A 23,401-nucleotide genomic window follows, 5' to 3' on the forward strand; every position below is an offset into this window, starting at 1 on the left:
CGTAAGCGCCTGCCTGGCAGTGCAAGGTAGTGAGTTCAATCCCTAGTACCCAAAAACAAAACAAAACAAAAAAATCCAACAATGCATTAGTTGAGAAACACTGATTTAAATCAACCTCATGTTAGATCCCTCCTCAGGCTACACTGATCTTTGTTTTCTGTACCTGTAGTCTCCAAGTTACTCACGACAAAGCAGCACATTTCTTGAGTTCTTCCCTAGCATGTTATCTGGACTTCTCTGAGAAGCCTGTAACAGTCTCTGTCGACAGAGCTAATTATCAACGAAAATATAAAAATTTTTCTCTCCTGTTGCATCTTCTTATGCTTCTGTATAGCAACATGGCAGGCAGACAATAAACACTTTGGGGGCAATATGCTGACCGCCTTTAAATCCACAGTAACCGTGTATAAATTCTGCCATAGCTGTATCTTTTTTCCACAGCCAGGATATATCCTTCTCTCTGAAGCCTACACTTATTCATGTTTGTTCCCCACCTTACGTCTCCATTATCTCACACACACACACACACACACACACACACACGATTTCTAAAACTCACACATTGCTCACATGTGCCACTCCTTCACCCTCGAAGCACCCTTAACTAGAATGCCCGCATACTCCGGATATAAATCAGCTTCTCATACAAAACAGGCAATAAGACTTGTTGGAAGTTATGAAAATGACAGCAGCAACAAACACCACCGCTTCTAAGTCCGCTACTCCGCGCCATAAAGTGGTGCCCGGAGGCTTCGCTCTCACCAGTACTGGTCCTCCCATCAACCTACTGAAGGGAAAAGGAATCTGAGGGCCTGAGAGTTTATTTGAAAGACCTGCCATGTCCCAGTTCCTACAGCTAATTGAAACCACATTCACTTCTAGCAAAGCCTTGTCTTCCCCACACACTCTCAGCGCTGAAGGGTGGGAAGACGGCACCTGGGCGAGCGGGAGAACTGCTCCGCTCCCCCGACACCGCGTGAAAAGGTCTAGCACCACATCCCCGCCCCGCAGAGCGCCCCCAGCGAGGCGGCTACCCCGCCACGCTCCCCCCCCCCCCCAGCGCCACCGCCAGCTCCCCTTTACCCGGACGCCCACCTAACTCTGCCCGGCGCACCCCGACTCCGCCGGCCAGGATCCAGACAGCTCTCCTCAGCTCCTGAGTCTGCGCGACTACAACGCGCGCGGGCTCTTGCGTCATCATCCCTCGCCCGCGGGTGGTCACATGACGCTCCCGCCCTGCCGCCCTTCTTCGGTCACGTGACTGCAGGGAGGCAAGGCGGAAGCCAGACCGGCCAACCCCTAAGAGCTGGGGCCTGGAACTGAAGGGGATTCCTCCGCGGAGGAGGAGGAGCCAGCGTGTGGACCCCGCGGGCCTCCACCGGCCCTGTGCGTGCGCTGCCGCCGCGGGCTCTCTGACAGGTGAGTCGGGGTTGCGGGCGCCTCTCCTTCGCGTCCCAGTTCGGTCCGCGAGCTCCACGGGGCAGCGCGGGCCCAGGCAGCTTCACGCGCTGTCTGAATGGAGGCCCAGAATGAAGGATTCAGGATTTCTTGGGACTGGGGGCCGCCGCCCGGCATCTCACATCCACCTTGTTAAAGTGATTTTTCAGTTTTGACGCTTTAGGAGCGGGGTTCAGCTGCTTGACCCGCATCTGATCCTTGCGAGTTTCTGGGAGCAATGATGGATGGATGTTGTGGTTCGTTCATGTACTTTTGAGAAAACTGAGTGGTTATTGAGGGCTTCCCTCCAGGCCCTAGTTTGGATTATAGTTTTGTCATGGGCTGAGTGTTTGGGCAAGTCTTTTCTCCTCTCTGGCACCTTCATTCTCTTGCCTGTGGTAGAGTGATGCTAAAGACCATTGCATTTCCCAGAGTAGGACAAAAAAAAATATATATATATATATATCCCAGGTCCTGATTCTTCTCTGGTTGCACAGGAAAAGAAATAAAAAGTGCACAGAATTTGCAAAGAAATCTAGTCTCTCGATTCCAAGCGCGTGGAGCTCCCCCAATTTAGACTAGTGGTAGAGAGGGAAGGAATACTGAAGAAGAAGTGTTACTGCCTCTGCCCACAAGGAGGAAAGAGACCACCTTCCCTAGTTGTTCTTCCACTCTTTTACCAAGATTTGTGGATTAGACTAATCAGGTGCATTTCAGAACTTTTGTGGAGGAAATAGGATGCTCACGTTTATTTTGTTCAACAACTTTTGTATAATGGACTTACGAAGACCAACTGCTTCCGTATTTATGCAACTGAGGTTTTAGGAAAGGATAAAAACAGGCATGTCTTCTAATGTCCTCTGAATAAAGCCAATTTAATTCCCTTAAGAAACTTTGTTTTGGGGCTGAGGATTTAGCTCAGGGCGTGAGCGCATGCTTGGCAAGCACAAGGTCGTGAGTTCAATTCCGGGTACCCCCCCCCAAAAAAAAAACTTTATTCTGTACTTACCTGATGTGATGCCAGCTTTGTTCTTGAAAGCATATTATCTTTTGAATAGGATTACTTTCTAAACTGAAAAACCACAATGCCATATCAAAATTCCTAAAAACGAAGTGGTTATCACTTTATACTTTGATGGATTTGGATGTACTCTCTGGTTCTATTTCATACTAGTGGTCATACAGTATAAACTTTTGAGAAGACTAGCCTTAATGAGTTTCGGTCATCCTTTGCACCAAACAGCTCTGAAAGAATGATTAAATACTGCTTCTTCTGTAGTGTTATTTGCACCTTATTCTAGACTTTTTTTTTAAGATTCACCTGAGACTTAATACCTTTAAATCCTTCTGCCATGCTCTTAGGTCTTTGCAACGTGATTACCTATCTTTAATGACCTTTACCTACTTGATTCTGTTCTTAAGGGCCAGGTTTTCAGCCAAAAGTAGGGCAATTTTCCAAACTCTATAGTAGAACAGTACTTGTACAAGTTGTAGAAATTCGGCTTGTTACATAGTAACTATAACTAGCCAAGATTAGAAGGTCTAGTACATAATAATGTAACTAGTAATGTAACAACAAAGTGTGATAATGTAACTAAGTGATTTCTTTCAGATAATCTGGTTTTAATATATTCAGAGAGATGTTTGCATTATTAGAGATAGAAAATTATTGTTCTTCATGAAGCAAGGCAGATCATAGGCAGTGAGTTCATTTCACTAAAAGTATATTAAATATAGCCCATATTTTGGTTTTACATTTAAAAATCCCACATTGAATATTTGTTTTCCTAGAATTACACATGAAGCAATCAACCTAGATAACAGAGACCCATGACATTTTTTTTACTACTGCCAAACATGTTTGATTACTTTCTTACTCTCCTAATGTTCTTTTGAAGTGATCTATGGTATAATTCTTGACTGAGGATTAACATAAGACAAGACATTGGTTTATATCATCACCCCAGGCCTAAGTTTACATGATGTGTACCTGTATAAGCTGTGCGTCTGTTTATGACAGGGGGAAGAAGGCAGGTAATGTTTCACCCTGTGCTGTTTTCTCCAGGTGCCCTTTGCCTACCTTGACATGGGGTCCAAAATCCAGTAGTAGTTATATTACTGGCCAAAGCAACAGAGGCTATATTTTCAGGTCAACAGGGAAATTATTTGTTCAAAGCTAGCTCTGAGGAGTTGGAGGGACCCATTTGCTTCAAATCGCCTGTCCTTGTGTACCAGCAGGTAAGGGTCCTCTATAGTGAGGAACAGGGGAGGGGAGCACAGAGAGCTGGTACAGATCTTTATTCTTGCTTTACCACGTCCAGCCAACTCTGGTTCATTCTTCTCTCTTTGGGAAGAAGCCTGGGTTCCTGCTTCCTGGAGCATCTGCATATCTTGTCACTTCTTTTAAGCCGAGGGAACCCAATGTGCTCACCAGGGGAAACTGGAAGAAATTATTTAGCCTAAAAGAAAAAAGCTCTTTTCCACCTCATATCAAGACTTTCCCGTCTGAGCTGTGCCTCTCCACTTTGTAACCTGTGATCTCTGTGACAGGATGTATAGACAACTTCCACGGCCGCACAGGGCTCCCGCAGAGCAAAGGGCCATGTTGCCAGACTTGACATGGGACTTCAGAAGAGGAAGTAGATTGTTGTAGCTTAAGCCATCCTGCCAGTCATATTTTTATCAAAACGTCTTTTTTCCTTTTTGGGGGGGGGGGTCCGAACTCGCAACCTTGCACTTACCAGGCAAGAGCTTGTACTGCTGAGCTAAATCCCCTGCTGTGCTTGTAGTATTTTTGTATGGCAGCCTTGTGAATGAATACACAAGTTCAGACTCAAGGGGAGGGGAAAGAAGGTCCATTCTTGCCCTTGAAAAACAGTATGAGCTAACAGATGGATTGTCGGACCCCACTTCAGACTCTAGTTACTACAGTTGGGTGGTGAAGTTAGTTTCCTAATGTGGGGTAGGAAAATTGAGTTGTCCAGGGGAAGGCACACAGGCCTGAGGAGTGTGAAGAGCTAGCAGAAAATGAGACACCACAGTACAGTCAGCTGAGGAAATACATTACCTACTTCCAGCAGCTTCTGGCTTTTCCAGTCTGAGGAGCTGCTAGTTTTAGCGAGCTTCTCCTGCTCTTTTCTCATTGCCCTCTCTTGGCTGTTGTTCTCGCTGGCTTGGGAGGACACGAGGCAGAGGGTGAGGGCCGTGCCATGAAGCAGTGTTGTTGGCTGATCTCTGGGAGGCAGAAGAGGCTTAAGCAGACCCAGACCAGACAGCTTGGAGAGGCTCAAACATTTGGATGTGTACACCAAACAATTCCACATGGATTAAAAGAGTTTTGTTGCTTGGGTTCCCCCATCCCATGAGGCATTGCTCTTTTCCTTTTTACTTGGCTGCTGCCTCTTTTCTCCCTGCTTCTCCACCTATCAGATCTTCTTTCTTTTATGTTTTTCTCTGTCTGCATGCACCTATGTAGGGGTTTATATATGTATAAAACAGGAGCCTCCTCCTCACATGTTTCTACATGTTACTTTTTCCCCTCAATAATAGCTCTCAGAAACCTTCCAAGTTAAATAGCAGAGCTCTAACTCTTGTTAACGTTGCTTAAATACATTTTTCCTTGTGGATGGGCATTTAATTTGTCCCCAAATGCTGCTGCTGACAGAAGCATCCTCGGACCTGTGTCCTTTTATGTTGTTGCTTACTTCTAGGAAACTGAATCCTCCTAGATGAAAGAGGGTATGTTTAACTTTTGAATGTTACTGGTTCACTTTACCAAAGTAATAACAAATCACATATCATCAGTTACGTACTTCTCTAGTTTCTATCTGGAGCAAATAGTATATTTTAAACATTGCCAACCTATAAATAAAGCGATTTGGAGTCATTGCTTTAATTTATAGCTCTTTCGCTGTAGCAAGTTACAGCTTTTCAATCAGCTGTCCTGTGGATTACTTTTTGTGAATAATCCCCTTTGTTTTATTTGCCCATTTTCTGTTGGGCTGTTGACTCTCTGCTAATCACTTAGATTCTATGTGTGTTTCAGAAATCGGTCCTCTGTCTCTCCGTGTTCCAGATCTGTCTTTCAAATCATTTGCCACAGAAGAGTCAAGTGTTCAATGCTAAGATATATCTGTCTTTGTAGCATCTTGGTTTCCTTTTTGAGCCCTGAAAGCCTAGAAGATGCCATAATACTAAAGTGTGCCTAATGCAGACAGAATTCCTTTCCTAGCAGATGGTTAGTAAAGGCTCTGTACTCACAAATAAATGCATGTTACTCTTCTCTGTCTTGGCCACCTGCTTGAGCATGTCATCTCTGTTCCTTTCGGTTTTCTTCCTCCCAGGTCTGTCTTCCCAGCTGTGTGGTGAGCAGCTAGAAGGAGCAGGATCATGTTTCATAATTCTCGTATGCATTTGCCATATAGAGATTAAATATTGTTAACTTACTTTGTATTTGCTGCAGTTTTCTACAAGACTAGTCATCATCTACTCTTAATGATTCTGAGTTTGCATCAGAATCACCTAGGGAGTGTCATAAAAATAAGATGCTCAGAACAACCTGTGACCTATATATCAGAAATTCACAGATTCTAGGAGATTCTGTTAGGTAGCTGGGCTTAGGAAGCACTGTACTAGAAGGTGAGTTTCTTAAACATGTCATCTTAATCCTGGCATAAAGATACTTGGCCTGAGTGATCAGGTAAAGAAGATCAATCCTTGCTTCATAAACTTTCATGAAAATGACCTGTTAACAATAATTGCAGTGTTTAGTATGCGGGGTAATGTATCCTCAGATAGTACATGGGAGTATAAGACAAGTAACTCATTGTATAGCAACATCAGACACCTAGGTGCTGAATTATGTGAGACTTCTGAATCAGTCATTTACAGAATTGTATAGAACCTAACATTTATAGTTTTAAAAGAAATCTTGGACATGTTTATACCTCAACCCTGTGATTCCATTGGGCAAATGTCTAAAAATAGTATAAAAGATTTAACTCTGAACCCTTTTATAGTATTGCAGTTATTTGCTAAAACATCACAGTATCTTGTGCAGTTAGGCCATTGAAAACACACACACCCAGTGGCCCCTTCTCTCTAGCACAGAGATCATCTATGTCCTATCTTTTCTCTTGAGGAGGGTTGGATAAAAGACTGAAAAGGAGGCTATCAGAGTGAACCTACCAGAGTCACTCTACCTGGAAAAATATGAGCGTGGGGAATAAATGTCCCCCCCTTACAGCAGAACTCATTATTTGTTTTATGTTTCGTTGCGTTTGGAAGAAGAGTGTGTTTCTAAAGTCTGTGCACATACATTAAGAAGTGAAGATTGTCATGCTTTTCTTTGATACAGGTTTTTAATGGAGCATCACCTAGTCAGCCCGCAGACCTGGCTTCATATAATAATCTGCAGGGCCCAGTTCTGACACAGTTTGTCATCCTGCTGTCTGCACACTCCTGAGCTGCTCGTCCTCAGGATGCTGGACTTCCTGGCTGAGAACAACCTCTGTGGCCAGGCAATCCTGAGGATCGTTTCCTGTGGCAATGCCATCATCGCAGAGCTGCTGCGGCTCTCGGAATTTATTCCAGCTGTGTTCCGTTTGAAAGATCGAGCGGATCAACAAAAATACGGAGAGATCATATTTGATTTCAGCTACTTTAAGGTATTTTCCCATGAGAGCATTTGTATTACAGTCTTTTCTGCAAAAGCATGTTTCCTCTGAGAACCATGATACTAAAAGGTCACATGATTATGAAGCATTAAAGAGGAAAGTGTTTAAGTTAAATTTATTATTAGCACCAACCTAAAAATAAGATAAACCCTTGTGTGGAAGTACTAACACAATATAATTGTCAAAAAGACAGCTTCAGCATAATATATTTGAACTAAACCCTGAAAAGGTGTAACTTGAACTACACCCTGAAAAGCATGCTAATCTTAGTTGCAATTGAAGTGCATTTCTCTCAGAGGGATTTTGTATCTAGCCTTTTATTATCTTCATTACTTTCTGTTGCTCTGCTTTAAATTTTTATACTTAACAAAATTTTAAGAGACTATTTAGAAATCATTTCCAACATGGATGGTTTTACTGATGTTTCACGTAAATATGTTTTTCTTCTTAGGGTCAAGAGTTATGGGAAAGCAAACTGGAAGCTAAGCCAGAGCTACAGGATTTAGATGAAGAATTTCGGGAAAACAACATAGAAATTGTGACCAGATTTTATTTAGCATTTCAGAGTGTGCATAAATATATTGTAGACTTGAACAGGTATTGATTAATTTAGTAATAGTTTATTCTGTTAGTAAATAGTGGAGGATAAGGGACCTGCTAGTTTCTATTGATCAGAACATGTACATCTTTCTGAGTTACTATAAAATTTACTCATTTATGCCCTATACAGTTGTCTTTTTCCTTCATGGGCCACTGGCCTTAAGTAGTATTGAATTTTATTATAACTCCTTGATCTTTTGAAGTATCACAATAAACTTGGTTGGACCACGTCATATAGCTTTCAGGCCTATAGTTTGTGATCATATTCTGATATGTGATACGGTGTATATGAGATGTGAAAAAATAAGAATTTATTTTTGTAGATAACATTCTGTGTCTTCTCCAAGTCTTAAGATCTGATTATTTATTAATCTTTAAACCAGCTATTCCATGTTCTTAAGTCATTATTCCTAAGATAGTTACAATTCATAATTATAATTTATAAACAAATTTACTTTTCCATGGAACAGCTATGAATATAAACCTGTGACCCTAAATTTACAGCTTACAAGGTGCTCTGATTCCTAAGAGCATAAAGGACCACAAGCTAGTTAAAGCCAGAATGCCTAATATCCTGCATTATCTTTTAAAACTGTTTCTTTATTCAAAGGTGTTAAAAGTTTCTGTTGTACATGAATAACTTGTCCTGGCGTTTTATTTCTAGATACCTAGATGATCTCAATGAGGGCGTTTACATTCAGCAAACTTTAGAAACTGTGCTTCTCAATGAAGATGGAAAACAACTTCTTGTAAGTGATAATGACCATGTAAAGTAGGAATTTAGGCATGTGAAATTCAGCATCACTGTTTTTCCTATAAGGCACAGATATGGACAGAATACCATTCTTTTTTTTTTTTTTTTTTTTTTTTGTCTTTTTCGTTTTTACTGGTACCAGGGATCGAACTCACGACTGCCTGCTTGCAAGGCAGGCACTTATGCCGCTGAGCTAAATCCCCAGCCCCTCAGAATACCATTCTTTAAAGAGCAGCAGACACACTGATAATTATCTTCTAATTGGCAAATCCATACCTGAGTTTTGGACATACTAGATGTTGAACAAAATTGCAATGAATATAAGACTATGCAGAGGATATAAGCTTCCACTTTTACAAGAATTCATGTATAATTTCTCTGTATAAGAATAAGGTTGATATTCATGGCTGTTCCAAAGAAAAGTAAATTTGTTTATTACAAATTATAATTATGAATTGTAACTATCTTAGGAATAATGACCTAACATGGAATAGCTGGTTTAAAGATTAATAAATAATAAAATCTTGAGACTTGGAAAAGAGACGGAGTATTATCTACAAAAATAAGTTCTTGTTTTTTCACTTCTCCTATACGCTTTACTTTTTGCACCCATGACCTCTAGCTGATACTTAGTACATGGTAACCACTTAGGAAGTTTATTAAATATGCAAATGAGTTAAATCAAGCATGGTGGTGTGTCTTGGTTACTTTTCTCTCTTGCTGGGACAGAACACCCAACACCCAAAATGAAGGAAGGAAAAGTTTATTTAGCTCACTGTGGAGGTTTTAGTCCATAATCAGCTGGCTCCAAGGCAGGGTAGTGTGGCATGGAGCAACATTTCAGGGAGCAGCCAGAGCAAAAAGGGGACAAACAAACCTCTTTTTCTCCTTTATTTTATACACAGGCCAGCCCACATCTCAGGTTGGTTGTAGTACTCTCAAAATCTCTGTACCCTCCTCTTGCACAGGATGAGGATATTAACAAAGTAAGGATCCTGGCTCCCTACTGAGTCTCTCAGTTAACCTAAACTGCTCAAGTTGACACAGTGTATCAGCCATAACCTGGTGCATGCCTGTAATCCCAGCATTTTGGGAGACAGAAACTGGAGGATAGTAAATGTGGGTAGCATAGTAACTTGGACCCTATCTGGAAATAAAGAAGTGCTGGGGATGTAGCTCAGTGTGAAGGCACTGAACACAATCCTCAGATCCACTGGAAGATAATAAAGGCCAACTGAAGATAATCACTGTAAATTAAAAGTTATTTTGAGTAAAATTTAAAGCCCACTCTACATGGACATTGAGAATTCTTTGCAAAAAACCCGTATTTTCCTTGAAATATATAGCTTTTAGGAGGAATGCAACTAAAGTAATTTTTTCCACTACTATTAACTCTGCTGTATGCAAACATACCCCCTCTAAGTTCAGTTGTCTCCCCTTTCCAGTGTGAAGCTCTGTATCTCTATGGAGTCATGCTGCTAGTCATCGATCAAAAGATTGAAGGAGAAGTCAGAGAGAGGATGCTGGTTTCTTACTATCGATACAGGTACCCTGGGCTAGGCCCACATACCCCAGAGCATTGCTACTGGTGAACTGCAGGGTGTTTTCACACTACTGTTGAGAACATTGGCAATATGACATAGGGTTAGCAAGCACAAGGCTACCTCTTCAGGACGGAGTAGGAATGGAGCACTTGTTCTGTGTTACACAGTATAACTATATATTATATTCCATGGAACCTCTGTCTTGTATACGATACTATATGCACTATAGTGTGGATTATTGAAGATGAAGGGATTACCGTGTCTGTAATGTTAACTCAGTTTTAGTAAAATGAGTCTGAACTCTGAATTTTATTTGCCTTGCAAATTTCAAAGAGTTTGGGAAAATACAGGGAATTTGTTTTTGTTTCTTTTAGTAAGCTTTTTTAACCTGACCCCTTGGCAGAGATAAAGAAGCAGATGAGCTTTCTGTGATCATTTTCAGACAGGTGACTTTGAAACATTGTCATCAAAAATCAGGTTGCAAATGAATTCTTGCCCATGTATACATAGATACAAAATCAAAATAAACTGTGCATGCGTGTGTGCGCACAGGGGCGACCCTTGTGTATATCCATATATATACACAAGTCTGCAGGAAGGGTAGGTAGTGTCAAAAATAGGAACCGCTTTATCAGCCTGGTAATTGTAGTTGACAGACACAAGGTTTCATTATGTCAAAAGAATGAGTCAAAAACTCCATGTAAAGTCAGCATCAGAAGTAGATTCAGGGAGGATGCAGTGAGTAAACAGGAGTCATTTAGGAACTTGGGCTAAAGACAGAAGGAACAGGGTTAATATTTTCCCAGCTTCCAATTCTGAGCAAAATGAGGAGGTCAAAAGAGGCAGCACAGAGGGGGTTGCTGGAGGGCATCGTACCCTCAGCAGCACTGCCTTGGAGCAAGGCTGCCACATTAGCGGGTTCCCTGCCACCCGGGCTTCATGTGGCAAGAAGATCTGCCTGAGGGCCCAGTCTCCACACCAGTGTGACCATCAACTGCTGTGACATTCATTTTTAAAAAATGAAACTTGAACAACCTTACCTGTATTTCTAAAAGTATCTGAAAAAACAGAAACAATAAATAATGTAAAGAAGAAAAAAACATTTGCTTATTGAGCCCAGCTTTGAAAAACTCAGCCTTTGTCCCTTTGGGTAGAACAGGTGGTTCTGTAGAATGCAAACACTTGACGCTGAGTATCACTGAGTGATCACACACGAGTGTGGTGAAGAGTCTTACACCAAGACGAGGCCATTTCAAGGCTGAGATTCAGGTCCAGTGCATTTCTCTCACTGCTTACTCTTCTACCCTGAAAAATCACAGATGTTCTTACAGATCTCTCATGAGGAGCAGTTTGTTCAGAAAAACCAGGTAGTGTACTTTTAGGTTGGTAAGAGGTTTCTTTGTTTTTTGAGACAGTGTCTTGCTGTGTAGTTCAGGCTGGCCTTGAATTCACTATGTAGCTCAGGTCAGGCACCACAGCTTCTGACGCTTTCCCAAAGTCAAAATGACTGTGAAAGGCAGATGCAGTGAATCAATGCAGGACATTTGAGCAGCCACATGGCATGGCTTTCAAGACACTCATGAAAGGAGTCCAGAGCTCCTTTAGAAGGTGGTCAGAGTGATGGAATGAATGTAATCAAACTAAGGGAGGGGAGAGGTTAATGGCTTTCTGTTTTTTAATTTTTAAAACTGAAATTTTTAAATAATAATTTTTAAAACTGAAATTTCTCAGTTTTTGATCATACCTCATATTTGAACTAAGTATCGTACTATTTTCTTTTTCCTCCTCTCCCTCTTCCTCTTCTTCTTCCTCTTCTTTTTCTCATCCTCATCCTCATTCCTCATCCTCTTCCACTTTTTTTTTTTTTTTTTGGAGGCACTGGAAATTGGACCCAAGGCCTCATGCATACTAGGCAAGCATACATTTCCAGACCCTTTCATTTTATTTGAGACAGGGTCTTGCTAAGTTTTCAAGGATGGCCTTGAACTTATCCTCCTGCTTCAACCTCTGAGTAGCTGGGATTTTAGGCATATGCCACCATGTCTGACGTTATGTTACTTTCTTATCATTGAAAAATGCTGTATGCTGAAGAAGAAAAAAAAATGTAGACCCAAGGATTTTGGGAAAGGGACTGTGGGGATCGTGCACCTTTTCATAGAGCTAATACCCACCTTCTTGCTAGACCTTGAGTTTCTAATATATATGGTTTGTCTGGCCCGTTATTTCCCATTGTGAACACAACTCAGTGCTGCTCGATCTTCTGCTGATTCAAATATGGACGACATTTGCAAGCTGCTGCGGAGTACAGGTTATTCCAGCCAGCCAGGAGCCAAAAGACCACCGAACTATCCTGAGAGCTACTTCCAGAGAGTGCCTATCAACGAAGCCTTCATCAGCATGGTCATTGGCCGACTGAGATCTGACGATATTTACAACCAGGTGGGAATTACATCATTAGGATCATACTAATTTAAAAGATTGATGATGCTTTCCTCCTCAGTTACTCTTTTCCTTTTTTTTTCCCTAAAAGAATAAAAACAGCAGCTAGAAAAGACTTTTAAAACATTTTGAACTGTGCTGCAGAGGAAAGAGGGATATTAGTTGTGTCAAACTCAGTTGGGCATGCAGAACACACTCAGTCCCAGCCTTTGGGAGGCTGAGGCAAGAGGATCACAAGTTTGAGCCCAGCCTGAGCAACTAAGCAAGACTGTGTCTCAAAATAAAAAGCCGAAGAGCTGGAGACATAAGTCAGTGTGAAGGCACTGGATTCAATCTCTACTACCACGAAAAAAAGAGAAGAAAAGAACAATGAAGAAACTTCAGAAAGTTCCAGGGCAGATGAGATTGGATCAGTTGGAAAGAACATGTACTCTTTATCTGTTCACTCAAGGAATAGTTATGGAGTGTGTGTTGTGTGCCCACTCCTGTGCTGGGAAGAAGGCAGGCCTTGCTCCCTTCCCACAGGGACCTTGTTGCTTAGGAAAGAAGACACCAGCAGAATTACCAGCAGGCAAGCTTAGTGTCATGGTAAGGGGAGCACAGGGTGCCACCAACAAGCGCAAGTAGCAGTGGTCTCAAGATTGAGGAAGGTAACAAAGTGGAGAGTGCATTCAGTCCAGGCAGGGTAGCAGCCCGAGCAGGGCTAGAAATACCCTGGAAGATCTGAAAGTTCTCTTATTCATGTGAGTGTCTTGCAGTTAGTCAGGAGACTATCAAAGAAAGTTACTGTTTGATTCCGTTGTTCTGAAGAATAGATCCTTTTCTAGAAGAGAATAAACAGCACACCTGCTCCACAGTTGTGTAGGTAGCCTGTCAGTTTTTGATGTGAATAGGTCAAGTAGCAGTAAGATCCTTTTACTCTTTGGGAATTTTTAAAGTCTGTACAAAACCAGAAACTGCCTGCAGACGACACTCTGTAGTGTGTGTTGCCATTCACTGAGATTTCAGTCTAAAATGATGTCATGGAGGTTTTCTTCATACACCATTCTCTCAACCTTGCAACAATTCTGCGAAGTAGATGGCATTATCTGCATGTTGCTGTTGAGTTAATAAGACTTAGAGACTGTCAGTGATTTTCCCAGCTCACACAACCAGATGGTAGACCATGCTTTGTATTCAGCTCTCTAAGACTTCTATATGAGCTCAAAGTCTGTACCATTCACTGACTGCCTCTGTTTCTCTGGCTCTCCCGACACCATTCTGCCTCATGCTCAATCCATTCTGTCCGTGTTCTCCCTTCACTAGCTCAGGGGCCAAACTGTGGTCATGCTGTACGTCACCCCATTCTCTGTCTTGCACTCCACTATCCCTGGTCATGGCTGAGGAGTCAGCTTCTCTCTTCCTATGTATTTTGGAACTGGGCGTGAAAAAGTTTCTGCATGTGAGTTTCCTACAGCATGTGTATTGGATACTTCCCTGATGCTAGACACCCAGAACTTGGAGGAGGAGGAGAGGTTATTTAGGCTGACGTGTGAGTCCATGGTCACATGTGGTAAGCTGGCTTCAAGGCAGGAATATGTTGCTGAGGGACATGGTGAAGGAGAAGATACTCTACCCAAGGCCACCAGGAAGCGGGGAGCAAAGGGGACAGGGGTACACACTCACAGGTCACATCCCCATTGCACACCTGCAACCAAGCCCCGCGCCTAACAGCATTCAGCTACAAGATTCATCAGTGAGTGAACCCCTGATGAGTATGCCACCCCAGATCAGATCATCTTACACTTTAGAATTTAGGAAACATATAGATCTAAACCATAACAACATGCAACATCTGGAGTTGGAGAGCTCCTCATTCAGACAGATATATGGTTATAATTGGGGGGCAGGAAGTTGTCAGGACTCAAACTCGGGACCTTGTGCTTGCCAGGCAGGTGCTGTGCTGCTGAACTGTGTCCCTGTCAGCCAGGTACACGAAGAGTCAGGAAGAAAAAGCTGGGCAGAGAGATTGAGAGATGGCGGCTTGCTAGGTAGCCATCTCTGGAAGAGCCTCTCTGGAAAAACAGCTCGGACACTGGAATTTGACAACATGGAGAGGGCTGGATGAGTGGAGAGGGACTCTCGGGAACCCAAGAGGAAATTGAAGGGAAAAGAAAAATAGGAAGAGGAAGGAAAAATGCGAGTGGAGGGCTGGAGCCTGATGCGATCACAGACCCATCCCACGCTGTGCTGGGAGCACGGTGGAGTCGGGCAATGGGTTGCACTGAAGCCATGGCACTGATAACGGGAGTTGGTGAGTCCCAGGCCTTTGGCGGGAGGACATAGCACGCATGGAGTGGAGTCAAGGTGGAGAGCTGCATTAATTCTCTCAGTGAGTGCTGGAAATTGGGTCCTGTGGCTGGAAGACATCTTGGTGTAGGGCAGAGCCTGGTGGCATCAGTCAGCTGCCCCTGGCCCAGAGAGGACTGGTGGGATCTGCTTGGACTGAGCCATGCCGCTGGTTGGGACACTATAGCCAGGGATGAAACTGTCACAATCCTGTGATGTCCATCACAGCACAGCCTAAGTTGCTGAAGGCACTGGCCAGTTGACTGGCTCAGAAGCAAGGGGCTAGCCCAAATCATCCCTGCGTGCACCTTAGATAACAGCAAATTGGAGAGGAGAGCAAAACTCCAGTCAGCATGCTTCGGAAAACCTTAAGCAATACGGAAAGGGCCTGAGACCTCCACCATACACCGGTCTGAAAGAAATCAGAAACATGACAAGAGAAAGAAATAAGAAAAACCTCCAGCTGCTGACCCTGGAAAAATAAGCCCAGGAGAGGTGAATACAGAAGAGAATCAGTACAGCAATCATGCAACGTTGGCCAACACATCAGTGGACATAAATACCTTCATGACCTCATAGACGAACTTAAAACTGAAATTCTAATCCAAGTGAGGCAAGATATAGAAAGATTAATTAAAGAAATGCTAAGCCCCTCCCAAGAAGACACGGACAAAAGAATGGAGGAACCCAAAAAAGGAAGAGAAACCTTTGGTGAAGAATATAAACAAAATCTAGAATACATGAAACAGATCCAAAGAGATTACCAGGAAACTAAAAACTCCATTGCTCTCAAAATGCCTTGACAGAAACTAAAGTTAGCCTTTCAAAACTTGAAGAGAGATATATAATGTGTGATTGTGAAAGAAAAGATCTCTTAAAAATAACAAAGAACCAGAAAGAAACAATTCAAAGGCTAGGAGACAACAAGAGGATCTATAACTTAAGAATAAAAAATGTGAGCAAAGAAGCAGGAGTAACCACAAATGAACTACAAAGACTATTTCAGAAAAATAATTAAGGAAAACTTCCCAAGCATAGGGAAAAGAAATGATATCCAGATAAATGAGGCATACAGAACTACAACCAAAACAGATCTATACCTAGACGTATAATAATCAAGATCCCAGAAATCCATCACAACAATATTAAAAGCAGCCAGAGAAAAGAAACAGATCACCTACAAAGGAAAAGTTATCAAAATAACAACAGACTTACCAACACAAACTGTCAAATCAAGAAGAGCCTGGGGGGAAATAGTCCAAGCCCTGAAAGAAAATAACCACCAACCCAGATTGATATACCTTGCAAAACTCTCTCTCAAAATTAATAAAGAAATTAGATGTTTCCCAAGACAAGGAGGAACTGTGGGAGTTCATGGCCACCCATTCAACCCTACAAAAAATTCTGAAGGACATTCTAGAGAGAGAAAAAATACCAGAATTCCAGCAACAGTGGCAGAGAGGCCTCAATGAACAGGGCAGACAGTGGAATGAAGGAGAAAAGTGGACAAATAATAGCAGAAACATAGAATAGCAGAGATGAGGCAGAGAAGGTAGGCTATAATCTTTAATATAGATAGCCTTGATACGCTAACAAAAAGAAACACAGGCAGAGTAGATTAGGCGGCCGGATCCATCGAGAAGCTCTGAATAGGAAATATACTCAACCTGAAAGAGGGTTAATCAACTGAAAGTCAAAGATGAGAAGACGATGCCTTATGTGACAAGGAACCAGAGAGAAATAGGGACAGTTCCTCCAGCAGCCACAGATAGGTTGCAAAGTTATGACACTTTTGTGCAGTGTAGAACTACACAGCTGGAAGGAAAGAAAATCTTGTGGCTTTGATAAGTAAAGGAGTACAGCTCAAGATCAAGCTTAGGGATAAAAAGGTTCAACACCACTCAGATAGGTAATGGGTTGACCCCTACTCTAAAAACTAAAGGAGCTAGTTGGACCCAAAATATCCAAAGAATCCTGCGAAGGGGAAAGGTGAGGAATTGCCTAAAAAAGGAAGGCAGAGGGCATTGTTAATAGTGCATCAAGATTTAAAAGTCACACTAGGCATGTCACTCTGTTTAGTTGGATTTTATTTTGTTCTGGTCTGTCTACTCATACTAGATTTAAGGTCACAGACAGCTATCCCAAAAATAACTGATCTTACTTGAAGCTGGTTTGTTAGACCACTGTTTTGCATTGACTGATTTTATTCTAATTTGGTATGCTTGATAGTATCAAGTCTAAGAGTAGAGGCAACTACTCTGAAGATGACAAGATGTAATAAGATTCCCATTCCAGCTTGATTATTAACTGCTTTTGAAGTCCTACAATGTCTCCAAAGTTGTGTTTTTATTAAAATAGCTATGTAATGCTATGTTCAATTATGTCTGATGATGTGGACAATTTATTGAAAATAACAAGGGAAAGCATAGTAACTACTATAGATCACCTAACATTGTGGTTTTTTTCGTTTTTATCAGTACCAGGGATCAAACTCGCCACTGCCTGCTTGCAAGGCAGGTGCTTATGCCACTGAGCTAAATCCCCAGCCCCTTATATGTTTTTTTCATTTCATGTTTTTCTAGGAATTTGTTTTGTTGCCTTATTATGATCTGTTTTTCCCTATAATACAGAAAGAATAGCTATACATGTAGAGATTCACACATGGGGAGAATTTCTGAACTGTTTACAGGACCAGATTATATAATGCACAATGTAATGAACAGATACTCTGAAGAAGAGACACCAAGAAACCCAGTGCTAATTCTGTAGCATTATGATATAAAATCTAGCAATACTATTATTCACTGCACAGAGTGATATTAGTCTAGTCTCTTATGTTCAGTTTCAGCATACATAAAGATAAGGACAGCTACTACGAAGACAATGAGAGACACTATAGCAGTCATTGACTTCCTCAATGTCAGGTCTTGAAGACCTAAAAAGCCATTATCCTGTTATGACTTGATTAGTTCTATAATGTTCAGTATGTATTCAATGTGTGTGAAGATGGGGACAACTAGAATTGCTTTAAAGTCCATGTTTCTTAAAATTTTTTCCTTATGATCTGTTTTGTTATGTTTAATCTTATCCTCTTTAAAATAAAAAAAAAAAATAATTCATTTGAGGTCATATAGCTGGCAAGTATCAGTCCCAAAATGTAAACCTAAGTAGCCTGATTTCAAGCTTTGTGAGCTAACTGTAATAAAATAGTGACAAATTTCATAACAACAACAACAACAACAAAAAAGTTGGGCAGATGCATCAAGAGAAGAAAGAGGAAAGGCATTCTGGTTTACCCCACGCCACGCTCCCTGTGGTTCAGCCGCATTTCTGCCTGCAGGACTCAAGGGCCATTGCTGTATCTGTCCTTATAATAAATTCTCTGCTTTTTGTTAGTGGTGGCTCAAGTAATAGATGCTGTGTGCAGCCAGAGATTCCTAATACACGAGGAGATGGGTCCCTGGGGACATCAGCATTTAAGACAGGCAAAAGCACACTGAGCATAGATCATGCTAACTGGAGAACCAAAGTGAGTATTATTACTCCAAGAGGTTAAGGGACAGCGCTAAGAAGCCATTGAGTTGGGTTAGGGAACTCCATTGGGAGAATGGCAGACCTCAAATTTCACTGAGTTGCAAAACAAACAGGAAGTGATAAAATAGCAATAATAAGCTGAGTCTTGCAGTTCTAAGGGATTGTGTCTGAGAAGAAGGACATACAAAGTGAAAACTAGTGGGAGCCGCAGGGTTAGAATATTTTTTAAAGAGAGAATTGCAACAGAGTCTAGGAATGAAAGGAAGGGAGTGTTGGGATTAGGGATAAAATAGAAGTAAAACCCTGGGTATCAATGCTACAACCTGAGAATTGGGGCCAGTGTCCAGGATCTTGAAGGTGATAAACTTTCGGGTAACAGATGTGCCCTAGAACAGATAGTTTAATTCCAGGATTTACACATCCAGGTGTGAGTCACGGTCCCCTGTGTGAGATCATGTCTGTGTTGCAGGTTTCGGCCTACCCACTGCCAGAGCACCGCAGCACTGCCCTGGCCAATCAAGCTGCCATGCTGTATGTGATTCTCTACTTTGACTCTTCCATTCTCCATACCCATCAAGCAAAAATGAGAGAGATCGTGGATAAATACTTTCCAGATAACTGGGCAAGTTATTACTATTTTTTTCTTCACCAATAAATTTGTAACCAAACCTACCTTCTATTTTTTGTCCTCAAACCAGAGGTCATGATGTTTTAAATACTTGGTCATAAAATCACTTAGGCAGAATGAAGTGTGTTGGAAATTTTATATATCAAAACAGGAGAGACTAAATCAGTCAGTAAAAGTTCCTGACCAACCCTATAGTATTTTCTGTCAATGGATACTCTGAGAATAAAACCACCTATTAAAATGTATCTTACTTCTGCTTCTGAGAATGCAACTAAGCCATTTTGTGAATCTAAAATAGCAAAATTCCTCTCATTTGTCATTTTGTAAAAAATTATTTCATTTATACAAGTTTTACCTGTAAGGCCTTATGTGGGCACATTGAGATATACATGACTTCAGGGATATGTTTGTAACTTTTAACCTTGTTTGACTTAAAAATATTCTTAAGGAATAGAACTTAACATACTTAGTATATGTGAAACATTTTGCTTACACAAGATTTTACCAACAGCAGTGAATCAATCCATATGCTCAGGTAGGAGATTTTGTTCTACTTCTTAACTGTTGAATTACAACTACTGAATCACATTATCTGTTATGAGAGACCCTTTAATTGACTGCCAGTATGAGAGTAATCTACAAATAAGAGGTTCCTTACCACTCATCAGGCATGCTTCTGAACTTGGAGTTGATCAATCATGGCAAAAACTGATAATTTTCCTTCATGGTATCAGAGTATATTAAAGAAGTCTTGGGTATAATACTATAGTTACAAGCATATTTAGTGCTAAGAAAAATTCAAAATCCAGTTTCATGATGCCTGTAAGATACATATCTTAAAAAAACTCTAAACAAAATAAATAAAAAACACTGTTGAATACACTCTAACATAAAAGGATCAAAAAAGAGAGATATGCCATGCAAATTCCAACCAAATAAATAAATAAATGTATACTGCTAAAAAAATGTAACAATAGAGAAAGTCAAAGAAAAGCATTAATAAGAGTATTACAGGATTAAATAGAATACTGAAGTGAGCTGAGTCATAATTATTGTGCACTCCACATACTCAAAGACTCACAGGGAAGAAGGCTTAGAGATTTGAAGAAATGTAAACCAGTGTCAAATCAGCCTTCATACAGATGCTTCTGGATAATTCCAGTGTTTGTTTTTATTATTGAAAAATATTGCATGGAATGGGTTTGTTATTATTTTAAATAGATACTTTTAAATTTACCAGTTTTACTGTGTAATACAGTTTTTCTTAATCTCAGAGTCTTCATAACTTTTAAGAGCATTAAAAGACAAAAATGTTTAGGAAAATTTCTGTGTTAGTCAAAGTCCCTGTTGTTTTGTCCCTTTTCATTTTTCTTCATCTGGAAGGTAAAGGACAGCCGTTTGAAAGAAAAACTTTGCTTATTTTCCCGATTAGCACTCTCGTTGCTCTTGTTTCATAGTGTTCATAAGGAAGAATCCTTACCCATGTATCGGGAAAGTCCATAGTTCTCATCTGTATGAGTGTAACCTGGGAAGAGGGCAATACCTTATACAGCTTTATCTTTCCCAGCCCTCCACTGTGAAGTGAGCAGTAGTAGACAATACTGAGTGTGTCCTCTTTCAGGTGATTAGTATCTACATGGGGATCACAGTTAACCTAGCGGATGCTTGGGAACCTTACAAAGCTGCCAAAACTGCTTTAAACAACACCCTGGACCTTTCAAATGTTAGAGAACAGGTAAGTTTTGCCTAACCAGGGAGGCTCCTGATAACTACAAACCTGAAATATAAAGTAGGAATTGACCTACGTAGCTTTTCTCAGGAATTTGGAAAACGCCCCCATAAACCTTTGTAACAAAAGGTAAATTTTGTACATTGCAAAAAATATACAAGTATAGATTTTTAATGCCTGTGTGTAATAAATTGGAGACTTGGGTCCCACGCCTGTTTGCTATCTTAAGACAAGTTAGTATAGTGAATGTCTAGTCCTAACTGACTTTATCTTATTTACACAGTATCCTGTAGACAGAGTTAGTTTTGCAGCTGCTGAAATTAATGTGTTTTTGTCTATAAGATGAATGCCAAAAATGCTAACTGAACATGGAGAGTATTCTGTCACTGTAGTTTAAAGTCATTGTTCCTGATGTGTTACTTCGCTTATTTAAGCAGTAAGACTTAAGACATTCATATTTAAATTACATGGCTATCATCTGTCTCTTTGGTAAGGACACAAGGCACAGGAAATTTTTGAGTAGTAAAGGAATAAAAACAAATTATTTTACTGAGATACATACCTGATATTTCTCGATGATTAATTCCTCAGTTTGGCTGCCAGAATTACTGAGTTTCCTGTGTGGATAGAACAATATTGACTCCAAAAGCTTTATCATGTTTTATTCAAATAAGTTTAGTTCTATAAATAATGCACAAAATAATTTCAACATTGGCATGTCTCCTAGAAATGTATTAGAGCAATGGCACTTTCATAATTACTGATACCAAAGCATTAATTTTTCATTACTAAAAAACCCCTTTCCAAAATTCCATTTTCTCATTTATGATATTTTTCTAAAACTTCTTGATAGTTTTAAACTGACTTGACCAGATCAATAATGGTTAGCATTTGAGTTTTGCTTTAGTAAAACAGAATAATCAAACTTGCAAAAGGCTGGTGTGGAAATTCAGTAATGATATTCTGAGGTATATTTTTTGTTAGGTTTCATATACCTGTAGAAGTGTGATCTTTTTCTTGTGTCTGCTCTGTTCTGCCTTCATTTTCAACAATAATAACAACAGGCAGTTTGGCTCCTGTCTTCCTGTTCTTTTGCTCCCTGTCTGGTTCTCCACTTGAAATTGGAACACACCGTTGCGCAGAGGTTAAACCCCAAGTCACACCGAACTTTAAGGCTTAGTCTCAAAATACTAAGTACAGTGCTTTTTCGGGAGGCATCCGGTAAACCAGTTGCCCTTAGGTGTCTGACCCTCAGCCTACCTGTTACTTGTGCCCTGTAGCAATGTTACCATTGAAAGGAAAACAAGGAAGGAAGGGGGAAGTTAGGGCAGGAAAGAAGACAAGTTGGCCAATTTATCTAGGGTGTAATGTGGTTCGTTTTGAAGATAGTTTTCAATATGATTCTGATTGTTTTGCTTTCCAAAGGCAAGCCGGTGCGCTACTGTCAGTGAGCGAGTGCATGCCCAAGTGCGGCAGTTTCTGAAGGAGGGGTACTTAAGGGAGGAGGTGGTGCTGGACAACATCCCCAAGCTCCTCAATTGCCTGCGAGACTGCAACGTGGCTATCCGGTGGCTGATGCTTCACACGGCAGACTCAGGTAATGGAGGAGGGCAGCCAGCACATTGCTGCCTGGGAAGCAAAGTGGTCTAGCGGGGAAAGAGTCCTTGGGTGAGAGTCAAGTTGCTCTTTCAGCCTTTTTCATGTCAACTTGGGTAAGATGGGTGCTAGGGAATCTGAGGATGTTTAGGTCACATGTTGAAGGCACTTGTTACTGGTTGAGTTAAGGAGTCAAGATATATACATACAGAAAAGGGTAGCTGTGAGTCTCTACTAAACAAAGTGAGTCCTCCCAGACCACCCTCACAAAGTTGTCCATACCCTAATCTCTTGGACCTGTGGACATGTCACGCTGAAGAAGTAAGCATTGCTACCTTTAAAGATGGGAGGGACCATAAGCCAACAAGTGGAGGCAGCCTTTAGAGGCTTCAGAAGGCAAGAAAAGAGGTTTCCCCTAGTGTGTGCTTACAGAAGATACCCCAGTGGGCCCTGTTTTATATTTCTTGCCTCTGGAATGTAAGTGAAGAGCTGAAGACTTATTTCAGCAGCATAAGCGCCTGCCTTGCAAGCGCATGGTCGTGAGTTCAATCCCCAGTACCAAAAAATAATAATAATAATAATAATCATGCTGAAATGTAAGTAAGTTTAAATAGTTTTAATTTAGTAAATGTGTGCTAATTTGTTAGTGCAACCATAGGCAGCTGGTGAAGGTCCAGGCAAAGTAGGCAATGAGTATGGCATGTGTCCAGTGTAGGAAGGGAAACATTGCTGGGGGTGGAGGAACAGAGGAGGTCAGAAAAGGCTTCCATCCAAGAGGCAGGCATTGGCCAGGCCCTTAGGAAGATAAGGTGAGAACCAGAAGAAATTCTAGATTGCAGAAGTATTAAATCAGAGGTATGATTTTAGAACTACAGAAAAACATGGGCTCCCTGAATTCAGGATTTGATCAGATCAAAGTGCTTGTTTCAGGAAGATTCAGTCTCACCCATTTCTGTGTAGAAAAAGAAGAAATTTTGAGAGTGTGTGCCCGTGTGGCTTGACCTCCAAGTTTATGGAGTTCCTGAACTGTGTGAATCATCTCCACACAACCTGCAAACAGTGACTAATGCCTCTGCTTTAATGGTAGAGAAATGAATAGATGGAACCAGTAATCTTGACCTTGTTCAGAGATAGCCA

At 41.1% G+C, this 23,401-nt stretch overlaps 2 protein-coding genes across 6 annotated transcripts in view; one reads left to right on the forward strand and one right to left on the reverse strand.

Moving 5' to 3' along the window:
• Nucleotides 1-1,238, reverse strand: part of Nsmce2 (NSE2 (MMS21) homolog, SMC5-SMC6 complex SUMO ligase) — a 281,922-nt gene extending 280,684 nt beyond the window's left edge. For all 3 annotated transcript variants that reach the window (XR_010041224.1, XR_010041223.1, XM_003467355.5), the window contains exon 1: nt 1,096-1,238. Coding sequence is in view for 1 of the 3 variants with exons in the window: in XM_003467355.5 (XP_003467403.2) it covers nt 1,096-1,201 (106 nt within the window). In the remaining 2 variants the exon portion in view is untranslated. The remainder of the gene's footprint in view (nt 1-1,095) is intronic.
• Washc5 (WASH complex subunit 5) overlaps nt 1,233-23,401 on the forward strand; it is a 54,693-nt gene continuing 32,524 nt past the window's right edge. For all 3 annotated transcript variants that reach the window (XR_010041222.1, XM_063231108.1, XM_063231109.1), the window contains exons 1-9: nt 1,233-1,419; nt 6,794-7,103; nt 7,564-7,709; nt 8,377-8,461; nt 9,912-10,012; nt 12,257-12,449; nt 18,781-18,933; nt 20,561-20,674; nt 22,094-22,265. Coding sequence is in view for 2 of the 3 variants with exons in the window: in XM_063231108.1 (XP_063087178.1) it covers nt 6,918-7,103; nt 7,564-7,709; nt 8,377-8,461; nt 9,912-10,012; nt 12,257-12,449; nt 18,781-18,933; nt 20,561-20,674; nt 22,094-22,265 (1,150 nt within the window). In the remaining variant the exon portion in view is untranslated. The remainder of the gene's footprint in view (nt 1,420-6,793; nt 7,104-7,563; nt 7,710-8,376; nt 8,462-9,911; nt 10,013-12,256; nt 12,450-18,780; nt 18,934-20,560; nt 20,675-22,093; nt 22,266-23,401) is intronic.

Source organism: Cavia porcellus, unplaced genomic scaffold, assembly GCF_034190915.1.
Source record: "Cavia porcellus strain 051 isolate PalLab524CR breed Dunkin Hartley unplaced genomic scaffold, mCavPor4.1 scaffold_19, whole genome shotgun sequence".
Lineage (NCBI taxonomy): Eukaryota > Metazoa > Chordata > Mammalia > Rodentia > Caviidae > Cavia > Cavia porcellus.